General features: G+C 38.6%; 1 protein-coding gene across 2 annotated transcripts in view; it reads left to right on the top strand.

Annotated features, from left to right (window-relative positions):
- Positions 1-21,751, top strand: part of mvb12ba (multivesicular body subunit 12Ba) — a 79,870-nt gene that overhangs the window by 25,162 nt on the left and 32,957 nt on the right. For both annotated transcript variants that reach the window (NM_001076606.2, NM_001431133.1), the window contains exon 2: positions 953-1,075. In NM_001076606.2, the coding sequence (NP_001070074.2) occupies positions 962-1,075 (114 nt within the window). In that variant the 5' untranslated portion in view covers positions 953-961. The remainder of the gene's footprint in view (positions 1-952; positions 1,076-21,751) is intronic.

The raw sequence follows: 21,751 nt of genomic DNA, 5'->3' as shown, positions 1-21,751 counted from the left end.
AGCGGTGTTGTTTATAGTAACTAAAAATATATTATTTGGAAAAAGTCAAATTTGCTTCACTGTTCTATTATTTTGTAACATTTGTAACATACCGTATACCGCGAAACCGTCAAACCGTGGTATTGTTTTAGACGATCATCATACCGTAAAAAATTCATACCGTTACAACCCTAGATCGCGCATACCAATACACTAAATGTACACCTCACGTGCCGCATCAAAACCTTTTCCACCAATCAGATTGGCACCTTTGTTCATGTACACAGAGCTGTTGAAGTTACAGTAAACAGCATATATCACAATATATCAGCATATCTGTATCAATATTTATCACAGAGTTAACCTGTGATTCCCACCCCTATTATGCATGGATATTGTGATATTGTTGCTCAGTGATTGAGAGAACCAAGAGTAGAGGCATCCCTCCTCCCAGACCCTTAATAAAATCAATAATATTGTACATATTTGTTTCAAGGTGAATTAATTCTATCATCCTGATGTGATCATTACCTTTATGACAATACTATTAATAAAAGTGTTTAAAATAGGTTAATAGGTTGTACGTTAGGAACGTTTGTGTGGACTATTTATTTATTTTTTTTTACTTCAGAGTTTAAAAAGTTTTCAAACAAGACATTTTCTCTTTTTTGGTATAACATGTCAAGCATTTGCCTTTAGCATTGTTCTTAATCATGTATTTTTAATTCTTTGGATACAAATGCCAACTTTTTGACACATCCTACTAAAAATCATGCTCTTCATGGAAATCCCCACTTCATTCCTATGGGATGTTGTGGGTTGGCAACCGTAACCAAGAAGGGCGTGGTCTAAAAATGGATAAATTCATTGGCTTGTAGACAAAACAAACACTGCTTGGACAGATCTAGCATGTTCTGTCTTGTGGTTTGTTGTTTAGTATGCAAATATTTTAACAACACTCTTGTCTCCTCAGAATTCCTCCATGATGCCTGAGGTACGGGACCTTTCAGATGCCCTACCAGAGATGCCCATGGACCCCATCACCGGCGTAGGGGTTGTGGCCTCAAGAAACAGAGCTCCTACCGGCTATGATGTGGTGAGTGTCCTACACGATACAGTCATACAGATACTTCTGCTTGAAGAAGTAAAAGTCTTCCTTCATCCAAAGCATTTGTCAAGAAATGACATCTGTTAGGAAGCTTTTCTAGTTCCTTTGGGGTTAGGGTTAGTACCTAGTTTGCTGTTTCTACATGAGAAAACCAGCAAAAGTGTTTTTTTGTGTCGCATTAAATCTTTACATCCTGTATTGTGAATGGAATCTAGATCAGTGGTTCCCAATCTTTTTTTGCCTGAGACCCCCTTTTTTCCAGAAAAGTATTGTAAGGCCCCCCTCCACATTTAATGATATATTCGCTCATATAAGTTTGCAGTAATGATGACAAAAATGTTGTTTTCAAACAAATGATATGCTTATGCACAAATAATAGCCTAATGTTTCCCAGAGATGGTTTGCAGCTGGAAGGGCATCCGCTGCGCAAAACATATGCTGGATAAGTTGGTGGTTCATTCCGCTGTGGCGACCCCGATTTAATAAAGCGACTGAGCCGAAAAGAAAATGAATGTATGATAGCCTAATGTAATATATACAAAGCAAAACATCAGTAGGTCATTCGTAACTGAAAAGCATAAGGCTTTGGCCTTTAAATTGAGCCTATTTGAAATTCAGTAACACTAATATCAGTATTCACACAGGCTTATGAGGGTAAAAATAATATAGGCTATTACAATTTACTACTTGCATGTTATTTGTTATGCTCTGTCAATTAGTGTGAGGACTGCTGCGAGGCGAATCCGTGAGACTCTGTCTTTTTTGTGGAGGACGGATTACAAATTTGTCCATTTTTGGTCACCTAGGGCAGTGGTCCTCAACCTGTTTATCACCACGCACCAGTCAACGCTTGAAAATTTTACTGCGGGGGGTGGGGGGTGTTTCGTAGGTTGCTATGCAACCATCAACCGTTTCCTCAGAGGAAGACAAACTGACAAAACACTGCTGTCACTCTGATACAAGTTTTATCTATAGAGAAAATGACAAAGGACTGCTGTGTTTGTGTGTGTTCTTTGTTTGTCTGAGAAAATCAGTCTAACCGAAATGTGAATATTCCATACAGACTGAAGCTGATCGGTCAGTATTTGTTATGTGACTCGCGGTGCACTCGTGGCTCGGGGTTCATTGGTATAAGCGCGTCACGCACCTCCATAGGAAACAACAAACTTGTGCAAACTCTAGAAATACGCAATATACGAACGCCCCCTAGAAGGCCGTCGTCATTTGCGATCTACATCAGTTGATCTTTTTGCACAGACTTGCTGGATTCACCTGATTTGTTGACAAGTGGGTTGCGGATCTTTTCCTTGGCAGTTTGCGGGTCCTTCATTGGGCCTTTTTCCCGTAGCAAAGAAACTTTCCAAAGACGTCTGTTTTTTACTCATTTTGCTGCTTGTGGGTTAAATTTGGGTGCTAAAGTGGCCAAGATGTAACCGTGAGAATATGGTAATTTTTCAAAATAAAAGACTTTTCAAAATAAAAGTTGGTTCAGACTCGCATAATAAATAAAACGGAAATAATTAATGATTCCTTGTGCAGCCAAGTACCAATTGATCCACGGGCCAGTGGTTGAGGACCACTGAGCTAGGGGATGAAATTAACTAAGGCAACATGATCATGATCCCAATTGTCCACTGCTAAGATTTTTTTTATTAAATATGATTCAACCCTCCACAAAGCTCGCTGAGGCCCCCTTGTGGGTCGCAACCAATCTCCCCCCCCCCCCCCCCCCCCCACACACACACACTCTCCTTGGGAACTGCTGATCTAGATCTGCTACATTGGTCATCACATGTGACTTTATACACATCAGCTGCTGACTGGAAGTTAGAAGCATCCTCCTTATGCATACACTCAAAGCATAATTGGTGATTTTGGATTTACGAAAAAGGTCTATAGCATTAAAAAATAAAAATAGATCTTGCACCCCCGAACTGATGATCTGCAGAATTGTGAACAAATTCCCTTATTTTTTCAAAAAGGGCCTGTTCACACATACAGACCTTTCGGAAAATTTATGTTAATTTTCCAGAAAGGTCATAAAATTTTATTTTCCGGAATGAAAATTTTGAAAATGGTCTACTTTTATTTAATTAACTCAAGAACATGCAAATCTACAGTCATATGTGTGAAGCTGTTGCATTATTAGATGTTTTTTTACTTAAGAAATTGTTATTGTTATTGTTCTTTAAATTGTTCTGTAGGCATTTTTTTTCTAAGCATAGCACAAACCGTACCGTACCGAAATCGTGACCCTAAAGCCATGATGCATACTGAACCATGAGTAGATTGAACCCTTAGCTATTAGAGCTGTAACAATACACCAAACCCACGATTCGGTTCGTATCACGATTTTTGACCCACGATTCGGTTCGTATCACGATTTTTTTTTTCGTGTGGGGTGGGAAAAAAAAGATTTTTAAAACTATTTTTTATTAAATAACATTTGAAAAATCTTTATAAACTAAACATAAAAGAACAATATTAACTATGCAAATTATTAGCAATATAAATAGCCATATATAAAATAAATAAATAGCCAAAGCTATATCACTTTTGTTTTCTTTGTAACAAAATACTGTTGAAAAACCAAACAGAACTAAACTCCATTGTGTAGATGGTTCAAGCATGTTGAAAATTCTTTTTCAATCAAGTTCTCTTACATAGAAAAAGTAAATTAAATGGCTACTAGGGATGCTCATTTCGGTTAATTTTGCTAACCGACAAACGCCGATCATTAATCGGTTATTAACGGTTAACTGGTCAGATTACTATTAATTTTATTTAAAACAAATTGACGTGTCTATTTTGGGTCTGACACATTAAATATTGGATTTTAAAATAGGCTACTGATTTATTTTTATATGCTAGCATATTAAAAACAGAACAGAACAACAGAGCATTTTCACGTACCTACAGTGTTAAGCACAGAAGAGCAGAATAATCTAAATAAAATGAATAAAATAAATAGGACTGCCCTAAATGATTTGCATTTAAATAATTAATTTATATTACAAAACGTAAATACTGACTGATTATTTTTAATAACCGGCATAGGCTGTTTTTTTCCAATCATATGTTTTTTCTTCCGTCAAATAAAAATCGCAGACTTCCTCAAATTGCCCGCTCCACGGAAAATATGCATTTATTTAATGCCCCGCTGTTATTATTATAATCACAAAACCTTTTACATTTTTAATAGAAATCATTATTTTAAAGTCCTGATGGTTTCCTCTCTCTCCCTCTCGCGGTTCAAGTGCGTGCGCTGCGTGATGAAAAGACAACAACAACAACGCGTGCATGTGTAGAATTTTTGTAAACAGTTTTGTTGTTTAAATATGCTATTGCATTAATGTGTATACATGCTTTATAAGCCGAAAACAAGACGCACCTCACTGCCTTTATGTTGACAAGGAAAAAAGAAGAGAAGAAGCGCGGCCCTCTTATGAAACGACTGAATCAGCTGGGTATCGACTGTGCAAAAGTGTTGCTGTCTGTGTAGTTACAATTGTAATATTTAATACTATTGTGATATTCACGATTTGTACATTCATACAGCTCTGGATAACTTAAAACAGCGGCATTAATGCGTCCTGAAGTAAAGCGAAACGGCTATAAACTCCAGCAAGATAGAGTGATTATATGCAGAGTCATATACCTTTATCTCTAAATAAAGTATAACTATAGAAACTGTGTTCATCTTAACTGAAAGCTTCGTCCTGTTTCCTGGCCTCACTCATCGCGCACCTGTCAGTCAGCACGTAACGTTAACTCCCAAAGGGTTAAACAGAAAGCGCACAGCACGGTTACAGAAAAGTTTCCTCTGCAGAGGAGTCGGGGCATCTGGTGAACGTCCATCCCTCTGAACGCGCAGCCACATTAACAATAATGCTTTGACAGCATTGGCAATGTTTCCGCCGTTGTCTGTTGTCAAGTGGGGTTAAGTTGGTTTTGTTTTTGATATTCCTGACACATTCAGGCGGTCCCTTACTAAGAGCTCAGTGCGAGCTCTCCCGGCTAAACGCTTATTGCGAGGGCTTAAACGGAGCAGTGCTCGTAATGTCGAGCGGAAAAAAAAACTGTTTCCTCACGTTCTTGTTCAACTAGCTCAACTTTTGCAGGCACGCGTGACGTTATTGGAAAGGTAGTCACGGGGTGTGTCGCGATTCTCCCTTATCACACCGCGACACAGGATCGTAGATCTGAGTGTCGCGATTTCAATTTCATATCGTGTATCGTTACAGCCCTATTAGCTATCATATAGCTTTTTTTTCTAATTCAGAAAACCACTTAATTTAATTGGTTGCATTAACTCCTTTCACATGACTTTATGTGTACAACTATCAGTGTATCTGAGTAGATGGCCTGCTCTGTAGGTTTCGAGTACACTAATTTGTGTGCTGTAGCATGGAATAACTTGTTTAATTGTTGATATGCAACAAGAATGATGCTAGATATATTTTAGGGTTAGTATCAACAAAGAGTCTGTAGATCTGCACTCAAACTGTGTTGATCTCAGTTGCAGAAAAATTACCTGATCACGATGCCCTCAGTTCAAAGGCATTCACAGTGAACAGGCCAGGAGAAATTCGATCTGTATGCGGTGTGGTTGTTTTTCCAGCACCTGACGTTTAAAGGATCACAGCTTTGCAGGCTATATCTACGTAATCACAACACTAGAAATGTCAAGGGGACCAAAGAGCCGTCTTTAAAGGGATAGATCTACCAGAAATGAAACTTCTGTTATTTGATCACCCTTTATGCGTTTCAAACCTACAGTTGAGATCAGAATTATTAGTCCTCCTCTATATTTTTTCCCCAATTTCTGATTAACGGAGAGAAGATTTTTTTCAACACATTTCTAAACATAATAGTTTTAATAACTCATCTCTAATAACTGATTTATTTTATCTTTGCCATGATGACAGCACATAATATTTGACTAGATATTTTTCAAGATATTAGTATTCAGCTTAAAGTGACATTTAAAGGCTTAATTGGGGTAATTAGGCAAGTCATTGCATAACAGTAGTTTCTTCTGCAGACATTCAAAAAAATATATTGCTTTAGAGGGCTAATAATATTGACCTTAAAACAGCATTCAAAATATTTAAACCTGCTTTTATTCTAGCCAAAATAAAACAAATAAAACTTTCTCCAGAAGAAAAAATATTATCAGAAATACTGTGAAAAATGCCTGTTAAATATGATTTGGGAAATATTTATATTCAAAAAATAGAGTTTTGGTTTTGGTCTTGTTCTTGTTTTTGGTTGCTGTTACCGTCTTGTATGTGTGTATGTGACAATTCCCTGATCTCTGGTGTCAGCCCTGCCCTGGGATTCAAGGAGTGTAGATGTCATGTGACACACCTCGCATCACGCAGATAACTCCACTGTCTAAACACACTAGTTTAGAAGTGAGCGCCACCTGCTGTAAGTTTTCTCCTTATTTTTGGTTAGAAATGTAGTTTTAGTTATAGCATGAAAACGCTGAAGATGTTTTGTTTGTTTATTTTCTATTAGATAATTTAGAGGGTAATTTCAGCTAGGGTTTTTTTATATATATATATATTTTGCTTATATTGCTTTCATTTATTTGCGCCACTTAATTTTTGTTTCCCCCATCCATAATATGCATTAATTGATTTATTTTCTTTTGTGAGATCTTGTATATAATATTTTTGCTAGTTTTTGCCAAAACTATCGCGGCACTGCTGCCTCAGCGATGCTCACGCCTGGCGCCAATGTGCTGCATCTGCCTGCAGTATGAAAGCTCTAATCTGTTAACATGGATGCCATAAAAAAAACACGCGCTGCTTGCACTTGCTGTGTGAAACAGACTTTAGGGTAATTAAGCAAGTCATTGTATAACAGTGGTTTGTTCAGTAGACAATTGAAAAAAAATGCTTATTCTAGCCAAAATAAAACAAATCAGACTTTCTCCAGAAGAAAAAAAAATCAGGAAATATTGTGAAAATTTCTTGCTTTGTTAAAAATAATTTGGGAAAATTTTGAAAAAGAAAAGAAAATAATTTTGACTTCAACTGTAAATGAGTTTCTTTAGATATTTAGATAAATGTTAAAAACCTGTAACCATTGACTTCTGTTGTATTTGTTTTTCTTACTATGGAAGTCAACAGTTACAGCTTTACAATATTTTCCAAAATGATGTATTTTGTGTTGAGCAGAAAATGGAAACTCATTTATGTTTGGGAAAACTTGAGGGTGAGTAAGTGGTGAGAATTTTAATTTAGGGTGAACTATAAGTGTTTCCAGCCAGTATTTGTGTTGGGCTTTCATTAGCTTTTCTTTTTGGGTGTATTTATATCCACCTATTTTTATGTGCATTTTGGATATGCAAATGGTTGATGGAAACACGAAGATGCACAAAATGCGCATTAAAAAACAATAACAGAGTAGGGACTTTTAATTCGATTAGAAAAAAAGGTGCATAAACTACCATGGAAACATTTTTGCTGAACAAATTCCAGTATGCGCATTACAAAAAGTTGTGATTTCAACACAAAAGGGCGCACTGTAAGGGTGTACTCACACTATGTACAGTTGCCTTGAACTGGGCCAAAGCACGCTTGTCCCTCCTCCAGTCTCCCCCATGGGCCCACACTCACATTACAATCGGGACTTGGCACGCTAAAGGCTGATTTATACTTCTGCGTCAAATGCCGGCGTATGCTACGGCGCTGACGCATAGCCCTTCGCCGTGGCCATCGGCGTCACTGACGTGCACCTCTCAAAAAATATAACTACACGTCGCAACAACGCGTAGCGTAAGCTCTGTGATTGGTCGGCTTGGTAGCGCTGATGAGTCTGGGTGGGACCGAGAGCCGCGCAAATAGCACGAGCGATTGTTTACAAGTGTGGAGTCCCGTGAAGGAGCTCCGGATGGATAGTTTTGTTTTGTGTTTACCTCATAGTTAAAGTTGTTGCACGTCCGCCGGTTCCTGCCTCAAAATGTGTTCAGGAAAAGCAAAAAAGCAGAGTAGAAACTCGACACAGAGGATTATTAACACCTCACTGCCCACTAGCGTTTCGGAAGTGTTAATGCAGACCGACAGAGAAAGCGCGCAGAAGTATAAATGCACAGCCACGCGCGTTGCCTGCGCCGTGGGTTACGCCGGTCACTTGACGCAGAAGTTAAAATCAAGTTTTACGTTATCGATGATGCGCTGTTCAGTAAGCGCTCTCGCTCAGCACAGTGAAGATTTCTTCAGTTATATCGTTTAAGTCGTTTGGGATGTGGTGACATGCAGTCATATATTTTGCCAAACAGTCCTTAGAGATGCGGTGACGCAGTCAGATACTTCGCCGAACAGATCCGCCACTTTTGACACTCATAAACAATCATAAAGTCCTCGTGCTGCATGAATTATGAGGTTTGCTGAAGGTGCAGCTGTCGTGCAGTGAGGGGTTTGCGTCTTAAATAAACTGCGACAGTTTGCGTTTATTGAACAGTACAAACGATTAATTAATCCATATGAAACAGTTCCTTAAAAGTCACGTCTCGCTTTCAATTTCGGGCTTTGGCCTGTTTTGCACTCACACACAAGCGTACCGCGCCAAAGCCCAAGTGAACCGCGCTCTGGCCCACCTCTTCCAACCGGGCCAAGGCCGGCCAAGTGAACCGTGCCTGAGCCCGATTTAGAGCACTCACACTTCTCAAACGATCCGAGAAACCGGCCCGGGCACGGTTCGGATAGCATAGTGTGAGTACGCCCTAAAACATCTGAATTGTTGTTTTGTTCATTCCTAAACGCCTTAACCATCTTAGTTATTGTTATTATATTAATAATGACCCCCAGAATCAAGAACGTTTACATCTTACATCTTCAAAACTTCTGTTTTCTGTGACGCAAGTCGTTTACTAAATAAAGAAAATATTCCCGCAGCTTCTCCTACCGCAGCAAATTCTGCTTTTACTATTGATATTTGGTGCCAGTTAATCAGGAAGTGTCGATTTTTATTCTCTTTGACTCGTTGGCTAGAAACACTGCTTTATTTGCATGTTTTTTTGTGCAATATTCCAGTTTGCACATACATTTAATTCGCATCTTTGCATGGAAACATAATTATTGTAAAAGCTGTTTCATCTCGTAAGAGTTCTGTGAGATAATTTGTGAAAATGTCACATTTGTGTTTGGACTAATCGCATGACATGAGCGTCACATCACACCCCAGAAAGTACACTTCTGATCACTGGCCCAGTTGCTGATGTTTTGCGGCGCTAAAACATCTTTGCACATTGTATTTGTGTGTTTTTGAGCCTACTTTGGCAGCAGACGATGCAGCGGGGCTGTTGTTTTCTTTGGCCGTCCGGTCGTTGTCGTCACTCCAACGCAGAGCTTAACAATGCTTCCTGTGTGGATTGCAGTGAGTGTGTGAAAGCGGGGTTTGTTGATAGCATCCATTCCACCCCCAAAACGACATCTCAAATGGCAGAACCGCTGTAGTCTACACGCAACGCATCAGAGAGAGAGAGTAATCTGTTGTTCCCAGCGCTAACAGTGGCCTTCTTGTGTCTTTCTGTCTGTTCAGTATCAAACTACAGAAGTGCTGGTGTTTGGCCCTTGGATAACCCTTAAAGTTTTACCATCTCATCTTTTCATTTAATACTCTTCTAGGATGACTTTAAATGTTTTAAAGCTAACAGAAAAAATAGGGATGCACTGAAATTAAAATTCTGGACCCAAACCAACAATTCTGAATACACTTGGCGGAAAAATGAACCCAAAAAATGCGTTATAATTAATGGTGCTAGTTATGGCTGGGCCGATAAACCATGTTATATTGAATTGCCATAAAATTAATGTCGATAACAATGATAAGCTTTGCACTTTTTTTCACTCTATATTAAAATAAAGTCAATCAAAGCAGAAATGTACAACAATGGGAGTTTAAAAGTGTGTTGATATTAGAGATATGCCGAATGTTGGACCATCGAAAATTTATCGGCTGGAAATGTCATGCCATTTAATGGACTCTCTAATGTTTGTGGCTTCTGTCATTGTTGGGATACTCTTTTAAATCTGGATGCATTAACAACTTATATCGAAATATATATCGTTATCAGTCATTTGAAAATAATTATCGAGATTGCATTTTTGCCTTATCGCCCAGCCCTAGTTGTAGTGCAGCCAAAATGTTGTCTCTAGCTGTTTTCTCATTTCAGAGGCTGCATCTTCCGAAGGATGCCGACTTCAAAGGTGAGTCCTTCGAAGTCCACGTAGGACAGGGCCGAGCGTTTTGAAATGAGACGATCTAGCCTACAGAGGACGGATCTCGTCAACAGTCAACCGTAGCAGCTGCTGTTATTAAGCGCTGATAACATTTTTATATATATTTTTTTTAGATTTTAAAACTTATTTTAAGCGATCTGAAGTCAAAACAAGGTAGAAAGAAGCTGGAAATATAGTTCATTTGATCCATACATGTACACACAATCATGTAAACTGTCTATAAAATCACTTTTTGGTAAAACATGTCATACTATTGTTTTTTTTAACATGTGTTTACATATCCACGAAAATAAACTTAATTCATACATTTAAACCGGAGTTTTATTTTAAAAGCGCTATTTGGTCCATGCGCAGGGCGCAAACGCTTTCAGGGCGTGTCGGAATGCATTTTTGCTAATTTAAGGACGGGAAAATCTGCTTTGCGCCGTGGCGCATGGTCTAAAAGGGTTCAGTTTATTTTCTTAATGAGTTATAGGTGTGTTTTGAGAATAAACCAATCAGAGTCTCATCTCCCATTCCCTTTAAGAGCCAGCTGCGTCACGCCAAGAGCGCATTCGCTATTTACAGGACGCAAAGTAAGTCTAAGTGGAAAAAATGAGCATTTCACTAGCAAACGGTTAACAGTTGACAGTTTTTTAAACAGAAAACTGTTAAACAGAGCATCTACTGCGTGAGAATGAGAGATAATGGATCACTTTCACTTTCACTCTTGGATAGGGAAACCTTTACGCACAGACATCAATTAAATAATTTTGTTTGTTAAGCGCAAATATTTGTTTCAAAACTATTTCTAAATTCAGTTCTAATTTCCAGCAAACGAATAAATGAATAATAATAACAAAATGTGCTCAAAAACCCGAGTTATATCCTAAAACACATGCTGTGCCCCATATGGTCTAAAACCTGACAGGTGGGCAAATCTAAGCTTGTTTTTAATAAAACAAATATAAATATGGATATAATAAATAATACTGCTAATAATATTAACATAATACAAAAGCAAATTGAATGAACTGTGATGTGATGTGAATGAGCAGTGATTTTTCATATTTATGTAGGCTAGAAAATAACATGTTTTGTAATATTTTAATCCTTTATATTTATATTCTATATCTATTCTTATTATATCCTATATATATCCTTAATATTCACATTTTTTCATATGTAAAGATATTTGCCTATTGTTCTCTTGTGCGTATTAAGCAGTGTGTAAGCGAGGCGCAACTCTGCGCTTGAGTTTAGACCGGGTTAGTTTTGGTCTAATGAAAAATCTGTTATAATTTCTCAAAATAGCAACGCGCCAGCAGTGCGCCTAAGAACGCCTTTCTTTTTAGACCAGAACGCCTATGGGTGCACATATGAGCGCAAATGCATTTGCTATTTAAACAGCGTAGCGCAACGCCTCAAAACGACTCTTGCGGCAAGCTGAAACTAGCAAACAAGTATTGCGTTACGCCTTGCACCACGTTGCGCCGGGTGTATGATAGGGCCCAATGAATCTTGGGACGTTTGAGGCCGTGAAGGATTCACCGCTTGTGTCCTTCATTACCTAAGAAATGAAGGACGCATTTGGAGGCTACGTTTGAAGGAGTCGTTTTTTTTTTTTTATTAATGAGACAGCCATTGTCGCATTGTGTTGACGCAGCGCACTTCTAATCCATCCTTTGCAGAATGCAGCCTCTGAAATGAGACACAGCTACATTCACCTTATTAATGTTGCTGTAAAATAAAACTTGTTAGCTGTAGATGTGCAAATGTGGTGGTGCACATTGTAGGATGGGGGAAATATTGATGCTCAATAATATTGCAATATTTTCCATGGCAATTTTATATTGTTACATGTATACACATATTGATATATAGTAGTGTAACAGGTCACAAATCTCACAGTTCGGATCACGCTATGGTTTTTGAGTCTCGTATTGGACCATTTTTTGGAGCAGCAAAAACTGGAGACGTCATTTGCTTTTCATTTATTACAAAAACAGTAATGCAAGAAACTTTTGACTTTAACAAACATAACTTAATTTGTTCTTTCATTCATTTTCCTTCGGCTTATTCCTTTATTTATCAGGCGTCGCCAAAGCACCACCTAAATGTAATTACTGCCAGGCTGCTCTTACCATGAAACATATTTTGTTTGAATGTAAAAGTTTGAATACCATTAGACAAAAAAATTATATTATTTATCAAAAATTTTACTGAAAAATCATATTTAACTTTGAATATATTTTTGTGTAAATTTAGTCTATTTCTATCCAATATATGTCTAAGTAACTTTTTATTGTAATACAATTTTTTTTTTAATCATGTAGTATTTTATGTATATCCATTTTGTCATGAAATACCCAAAAGTTGTTGATGCGGCAATAAATAAATAAATAAATAAATCAGGGGTCGCCACAGTGGAATGAACTGCCAACTACAGCCCAGTACGGGGACGCACACATACACTACGGCCAATTTAGTTAATCCAATTCCCCTATGGCGCATATCTTTGGACTATTCGGGGAAACCAAAGCACTCAGAGAGGAAACCCACACCAACATGGGAAGTACATGTCAACTCCACACAGAAAAGCCAACTGGCCCAGCCAGGACTCGAACCAGTGACCTTTTTTCTGTGAGGCAACAGTGCTAACCCCTGAGCCATTATGCTGCCATAAACATAACTGTATTTTTAATTAAACAATTCAATCAAGAAATAACCAGCTGAATAAAAAAGTAACTTATTCAATATTGTGAAAAATGATCTTTGCTGCTGTTGCTGATAATGCTCATTGTATAAATCTAACATCATTATCGTGTTCACATATTTATTTTCAGTCTCATTTTCAATTTAACGATTCAATAATTCACTCAAGAAAATAAGTTTCATTACTAAATGTATTATTTTTGAAAAACTGTTTAGTGGCATATTTTTGATGATTGTTTGTCACCACCTATTGGTTAAATAATGTAATTTTTACAACTTTCATCAGCATCAAGTTGCATTTAAAGTGCCACGAAACCCCCCTGTCTCAGCTAGGTGTTTTACACCTCTAGTTTGGAAAAAGTTAGGAAAGTGGCTCTAAAAAGTCCAGCTCTGTTTAGGTGGGAGTGTCAGGGGAGGGGAAGAGGGAAGGTTTTGCATAAAAATGGGAGTTTCCAATTGGGCACGTATTGATTTTTACACAGCACACAGACGCAGGGGAGAAATACAGTGACCGAGATATCGAATTGAACCGAATCGATGGCATGATAATCGCAACCAAACCAGACCATGAGACCAGAGTAGATTCACACCTCTACCTTTTTCTTGGCTGCTGCATGGAGGGCGCCATATCGACCAACGACTGGCGGTAGAATCTTTAGAACTTCCGTTTACAGCATTTACAACCAGTAATTTGCAATCCGAAAATGGGTTTAAATAGCGTTTTGAGTGGATCACAGAATGTTTTTGTGACACACAACTTTTTAAAGGAGTGTGTTAAAGCTAAGGGTGTCACGATTTCGATTTTAAATCGAAATCGATTGAAATTTATGCTCAATTTCGATTATCGAATCAAAAAATAGAATGGTCGATGCTGCCACGCCCCCAATGTCACGTCAGCTTGGCTTGCCAAGCGGGAAAAACAGGCTTGTTGAAGTGCTTGTTAAACTGTGCAGACGCAGGAGACCCGTCGACAGGGCTTAAACTTTCAGGACTGCCCGATGGCCCGGGGCCAGTGTTCGAGATGCTCGGGTCAGTGTACAGTGCTGCCTTGTTGCGTGCCAGATCGAGCCAGAGCTGTGTGCTGCGACTGTCTGTCAATTGTGTGCAATTACAATCTTACGGTGCTTTCACACATAGACGATTGTTTCGGAATCTGTCTCGTTTCCCCCGTTAGCGCGGTTTGTTTGGCATATATCCAGCAGTTGCGCTCGCATCCGCGCCAAATCAATCAGTCCGAGATCGCCTGAATGAGACGGCCTCTGCCCTATTAAGCGGATCGATTGTAGTGAGAAAACAAAACAATGCAACGAACTAACGACCAAGGTAACGACCCTATATCACAGTGTATTATAATCGTGTAATAGCCATATATACGGCTATATGAAGAGAGAATGATGAGCAGGGCGAGATGTCATTCTTACCGGTAAATGCGAAAGTGAAAGCATGCTGAAATATTAAGGAGAGCTGTTTATCCAGCCTGATCTCTGTTTATCCGTTAGGAAAATAGCCCGAAGTTACTATCTGATCATTTTTTCATGTTTTAATCTTATATGTTGTGTTAGGCCAGTTGTTTTGTTCTTTCTTTTGAGCTGTCAGTGCGGAAATGATCAACATTGATCTGCTTCGGGATCTGATGCAGTCTCGGTTCATCTGCTATATATAACATATGTCTCTCTATAATTTAAGCCTAAAATGCAGAATTCTCACCTTTATTCATTTACTGTATGATTTGGTTATGGTTAAAACAAAGACCATGCAGGTCAGGTAGTTTAAACGGTAGGCTACAAATAATTAATTCGAAATTAATTAATTTTTCATAATCGAAAATCGAATCGAATCGTGACTTAAGAATCGAAAATATAATCGAATCAAGGATTTGGAGGATCGTGACACCCTTAGTTAAAGCTGTTATAATCTGTCAGATCTGTGGTTCAAGCGCGAGAGAAAAACTTTCTCCTAGTTCATATAAATCGTAAACCATATTTCTTTTTATTTTGCTTAATCACATGCCCCAAAAAAGATATTTAAAATAAACAAAACCATATGATGTCTTTGCTTTTTTTAATAACTACACTACACAATACTTGTAATTTTACTTTCAGTACTTGAGTAGTAAATTTTGAAATAAACTACTTGCAATTCTTAAGTAAAAAAAATGTTGAATACTGCAGTTCTTCCAATTAAGTATGGTGCTTAAAGAGCACTTCAACTTCTACTTGATAGAGCGCTTGTACTTTACTAAGTCTGGTTCTCTAGTAATTTATACATCTCTGCGTGAAAGCCATGGAGATGTGTTTGTACAACAAAATACAGGTGGTATAAAACTGATAATAATCAAATGACCCTTGAATATTTACAAAAATAGAACTTTAGTAAAAATAAAGCACATACGGACATATATTTCAACGTTTAAATCAGCCCCAGAAAATACATGCATGTGCGCTACTCTCGACAGCACATTGAGAGAAACCAAAAGTAACCCGCAGATAGTATTTTAAATGTCCATTAGGTGGGGGTCGAAACCACATATGGCTAAATGCGACTGCATAACAATATATGTTTTGAGGGGCTGAATCTCGTTTCATTATTGACGTCAATTGTGGACCCCAGGGGGGAGACCCCTGGTTTAGAACATTGCGTATCACTTCACTCCAGTATAAATAAATTAATGACTAAATACATTTCTAAATAAATTGCCAGCATGCAACCTACTTTTAAACAACTGTGGTTGCTCAAAACAAGTTTTTTTTTTTTGATCAACAAAAAGTAGTTGAGACTTCTTGTTTTATGTTTAATGTTTATTTATCAATATTAATAATATTCTTTCATTTATGTAAATATGCTTTATTAATATTTTTTTTAATTATGTGTGGGCCTCATGGCCAAAACAGTTTAGAACTACATGTATGTAACATGCTACTGGGTGTACAAGTAGATTTGTTTTGTCTGTTCCCAAGATATAATGCTGTCATTTCAGACAGTCTCTTAACAGCGGTGTTAAATCTAGCAGCTCATTGTTCAGACGTGTTTGTGGAGCTGCTCGTGGGAAGCCAGTTTCCATGGCAGGACAGCTGATGGGGGCTGTTTGTGTGGGCAGATCAGTCTGGTAATCGAGCAGTCATGCGTTTTGACTGCTGCTGAGATGCACTCCGAAAGAAAACTCTCTGATATACTAATATATATAGGCAAAACTGAAGCCATGTCCACACTTACACAGGTGTTTTTATATACTATGTTTTCCCCACTTTTATTTTTTTTATAATGTCTGAAAATGGAAAAATGCACTGTTCTGCATGTTAAGGTCATGGTGTCAATAAAACATTTAAAGGGCACCTAGGTTACTCCTTTTTTAGATTTATTAAAAGTTTTTTGCGTCTCTAGAATGTGTATGTAATAGGGATGGGAAGATTAACCGATATGTATCGATACATCATGCGCGTGCACGATGCGAGTGCATCGGTAGAGCAGCAGAGGATGAATGAAATTTTGGAAGCAAATCGAGATGCATCGGTTTTTGCGAGATGCATCGGTTTTTCCGAGATACAGCTTATATTTTTAATATAGAATGTATTTTTTATTTATTAACAAGTGTTGTCAACCTGTTTTTGGCGCATAATTTAATCGACCTACATAAAGTAAGCCTTAGCAACGGACTTGCGGATGTGCACACACTACAACTCAGTGTATCAGGTGTGCGGATGAAGCTAGTGGTGCGCCCTCAGAAAGCGCGAGAAGCAAAACAAACATTTTATTTCTCACTGAGTTTTAAATCTAAAGTATGGCAACATTATGGATTTAAGGATGGACGACTTGACAGGACAGATGCAATTTGCAAAATGTGCCGCGCATCTGTAAAATACATGGGCAGTATGACTAATCTGAAATCTTGCTTGAAGCGGCGCCTCTGTGTTGTTGTGAAAGCATCTTCCAGTGTTTCTGCATCCCCGGCTTTCGCACTGCTTCAACTGTAGCTACCAGCTCCAAAAGTGGTGAGAAAAGCATTGCAAGTTTTTTTTCCATGCGCAACAGTTTTGTGCGCTCTATGCCAATAACGGATGTTATTGCATTGTTCATCTGCAAAGATATTCAGACCAGTGTCACGGAGAACGAAGGTTTTAAACACCTCCTGTTAATTTTTATTTATTTATATTTTTATTAGCCTGTTGTTTACAGTGATAGTGCTGTTTCAAAGCAACATAACACTGCTAGTTCACCACCTTAAGTTTTAAATATTCAGTGGCACAATATATCTTTGTAAAACTTGTTTTCATAGTTGAAAAGTTAAATCACAAATCTTGTAAATCTTGTTGTGCAATGGTAAACCTTTATGTTGAAAGAGTGCAAATATATACATTTATAGTATATATTGCACTTATACATTCTGGTTATCTCGAAAATACTTAAATAATATGTGCTATATGTTCTAAAATGGCCCTCTACTGTAAACTGACACTCTGGCTCTGAGAGAAAAGCCAGTTTGTAAAAAAAAGTCTTGGTTTTGCTTGGTTAATAAATAATCAAACTCATTCAATGGCACAGCATCCTTTCTTACATCATCTCATAAACTTGATCTAATTAGTTAGTGCTGAAATATCGCATCGTATCGTGATATGGGTGTAAATCGTATCGTGTTGCATCGCAATGTCACAAATGTATCGCTAATATATCGGATCGTATTCTTTGTATCAAGATGCATATCGTATCGGCATTATAGCTTAGATGCCCAACCCTAGTATGTAAAGTTTCAGCTCAAAACACCCATCAGATTTCTCATTATACTCCTGTCTGCTGTCCGGAATTGAAGCGTCTACCTTTATAATTGTTTTGACATGCGGCTGTGCTGATCAAGTAAAGCTAAAGTGAATCGCTGTACTTCATTACACGCATGCACTGTTTTAAAACATTTTAAACATGTGAAACTCACTCTTGATCACATTTGATGATGATTGATGATCCTAGCGAACTGAACAGACCTTTTATTCCTGGGTGCTTTGCGCACGTCTGGTCTTGTTGACATGATTATACACATGACAACCGGGACATGCTACGCGAAGCTGTCAATCAATTTGGTGGGCGGGAGGACCGCACTCCTATGTCAAGTTGCGATCGGTCTGAAAACCGCTCCAATTGGTCCACCGTTTTTATGTTGTTAAATTAAAAAAAAGCACTTGGTGTGTTTATATGACCCCAATATGACCGTCTATACACTATACCAACATATATGTCTGTCCAAACAGCTTGAAAAGTAGATTTTTCACCATAGGTGCCCTTTAATGCTAGATTCACACCAAAAATAGAATTAAGTAATGGTGTTAGTAAATTGCACACAAGTCAATGCAGACATGAGAACCAAGGCGGATAACAGTCCCGTGGTGCAAATGATGTGGAATACGCAATGCATTTTCTGTTATCATGTACAATATGTCTCTATGTAGAATAGGTGTTAGATACCATAGATTTCCAATCCGATCCTGAGTAAAATCCTGGCTGGTTTCGGCAGTATCGATCCAATACTCAAGGTGCAAAAACGTCTTGGTGTCTACCAAATGTAAAAAAAGTAGTGTGCTTTAAATCATCGCTTTTTTTATTTATTTATTTTTTTATTTTTTCCTTACAATTTTCTCTTTTATTCCTGTTTATGTAAAGCACTTTGAATTAGAGGTCTGGGACCCGACCGGATTTCTGCGGCACGGAAATAAATTTCCGAATAAACCGCGGGAGCAGTCGGTAACGGGTTCAATTTGGGACGGGAGCGGCCGTCTAGCAATATCGCTCCCGACTCTCGAGCGAGCGCGCATATGTATGTGCTAAATGAAATAGCGCGATGCTGTATTTAGCTTTTTTGTTGCTGTGTGTGTGTGTGTGTGTGTGTGTGTGTGTGTGTGTGTGTGTGTGTGCGTGTGTGTGTGTGCGTGCGTGCGTGTGTGCGTGCGTGCGCGAATGCTTGTTATATGCTGTTTGGACTATATTGGACTGTATATCTGGGTGGTTTTCGGTTTTGTTCTCCGCCCACTCTTTAGCGGGATCGGGCGCGGCGGGTAGAAAACGGGGCGAGTCGGGCAGCGGGACAACAAATGCTGAATGTAAGCGGGATTTTTATGCAAGCGGGAAATTGTATGTAAGCGGGAAATTTAGTCCCGCGCAGATCTCTACTTTGAATTGCCACTGTGTATGAAATGTTCTATATAAATATACTTGCCTTGCCTTGCTTCAAACAGAGAATTTTTTAATTAATTTTAAACTTGGAAATGTATTGAGGTGGTGGCCTTATTTACAATATAGCTGTGCTACACACTTCCCCAGGCAGAAATAAAAGAAGTTCCCATCAACGCATGATATTTAAACTAGATCTCAATAGTTTAATTGCTTTCCACTGTGTTCCAGCTATTGAAATAATTGCCTTAAATCACTGAAGTATCAAAATTAAAGTATCAATGTTTTTATTGGAGAATCCATATTGATATTTTAGTATTGAGCTGCGCATTACTACACTCAGTCGCATCTTCTGCATTTGGTGTGAACCCAGGCACGTTGACCAATCAGAAAGGAGAAAACCCCACTGATGTCATGAGACAAAAACTCTAGTTGTAGTGGCAACAACACCACATTGTTTCATAGAGTTTCAGTTTCACCCTGGCTAGGGTTTTCAGAAAGTTTCTGTTTCAGTCACTTGATACAGTGTTTTTGTGTGGATAAATGACGTCAAAAAATGTTGTGTGGACAGGGCCTAAACAGCTAACTTTATTGTTCAAACTAAATCAGTAAAAAAAAATTCAGGGTTCACAAAACCGGTTGCCCGATGTCCTGGGTGACCAAAAATTAATCCACCAATAAATCTGACCTATCGGACAATCTTATGTAATTCTTATGGGTTGAAGGAGCCTCTCTCTCTCTCTCTCTCTCTCTCTCTCTCTCTCTCTCTCTCTCTCTCTCTCTCTCTCTCTCTCTCTCTCTCTCTCTCTCTCTCTCTCTCTCTCTCTCTCTCTCTCTCTCTCTCTCTCTCTCTCTCTCTCTCTCTCCCTCTCTCTCTCTCCCTCTCTCTCTCTCTCTCTCTCTTTCTCTCTCTCTCTCTCTCTCTCTCTCTTTATATATATATATATATATATATATTGTGCATCTGGAAAGTATTCATAGCGCTGTTACAGTCTTATTCCAAAGTGGATTATATTTATTTATTTCCTCAAAATTCTACACACAATACCCCATAATGACAATGTGAAAAAAAGAGTTTTTGAAATTGTTGCAAATTTATGAAAAATAAAAAAGCTGAAAAATCACATATACATCAGTATTGACAGCCTTTGCCATAAAGCTCTAAATTGAGTTCAGGTACATTCAGTTTCCACTGATCATTCTTAAGATGTTTCAGCAGCTTGATTTCTTTCATTTGATTGGACATGATTTTACACCTGTCTACATAAGATCCCGGGGTTGACAATGTATATCAAAGCAAAAACCAAGCATGAAGACTAAGGAGTTGTCTGTAGACCTCCGAGGCAGGATTGTCTCAGCACAAGGCTGGGGAAGGTTACAGAAACATTTCTGCTGCTCTGAAAGTTCCAATGAGCACAGCGGCCTCCATCATCCATAAGTGAGAGATGTTTGGAACCAGCAGGACTCTTCCTAGAGCTGGCCGGCCATCTAAGCTGAGTGATCAGGTCCTTAGTCAGGAAGGTGATCAATATCCCGATGGTCACTCTGTCTAAGCTCCAGCATTCATCTGTGGAGAGAGGAGAACCTTACAGAAGGACAACCATCTGTGCAGCAATCCACCAACCAGGCCTGTATGGTAGAGTGGGCAGACGGAAGACACTCCCCATCTGAAATTCGCCAAAAGGCATCTGAAGGACTCTCAGACCATAAGAAACTAAATTCTCTGCTCTGATGAGACTAAAATTCAACTCTTTGGAGTGAATGCCAGGTGTTACGCTTAGAGAATACCAGGCAGCGCTCATCACCAGGCTAATACCATCCCTGCAGTGAAGCATGGTGGTGGCAGCATCATGCTGTGGGGATGTTTTTTAGCAGCAGGAACTGGAAGACTAGTCAGGATAGAGGGAAAGACGAATGCAGCAATGTACAGAGACATCCTGAAGGAAAACCTGCTTCAGAGTGCTCTTGACCTCAGACTGGGGCGACAGTTCATCTTCCAGCAGGACAATAACCCAAAGCACACCGCCAAAATATCAATGGAGTGGCTCCACAACAACTTAGTGAATGTCCTTGAGTGGCCAAGCCAGAGCCCAGACTAAATCCTATTGAACATCTCTGGCGAGATCTGAAAATGGCTGTACACTGTCACTTCCCATCCAACCTGATAGAGCTTGAGAGGTACAGCAAAGAGGAATGGGCAAAAAATCCTGAAGACAGATGTGCCGAGCTTGTGGCATCATATTCAAAACGATTTGAGGCTGTAATTTCTGCCAAAGGTGCATCAACAAAGTATTGAGCAAAGGCCGTGAATACTGATGTACATGTGATTTCTCAGCTTTTCATATTTAATAAATTTGCTACAATTTCACAAACACTTTTTTTCACATTGCCATTATGGGGGATTGCGTGTAGAATGTTGAAGAAACAAATGAATTGAATGCATTTTGGAATAAGGCTGTAACATAAAAAAAAATGTGGTAAAAGTGAAGCGCTATGAATATTTTCAGGATGCACTGTAAATATACACACACACACACACACACACGCACACACAACACAACAC

The sequence above is a fragment of the Danio rerio genome, chromosome 5, assembly GCF_049306965.1.
Source record: "Danio rerio strain Tuebingen ecotype United States chromosome 5, GRCz12tu, whole genome shotgun sequence".
NCBI lineage: Eukaryota > Metazoa > Chordata > Actinopteri > Cypriniformes > Danionidae > Danio > Danio rerio.
This window is presented reverse-complemented; position numbering and strand designations above follow the sequence as displayed.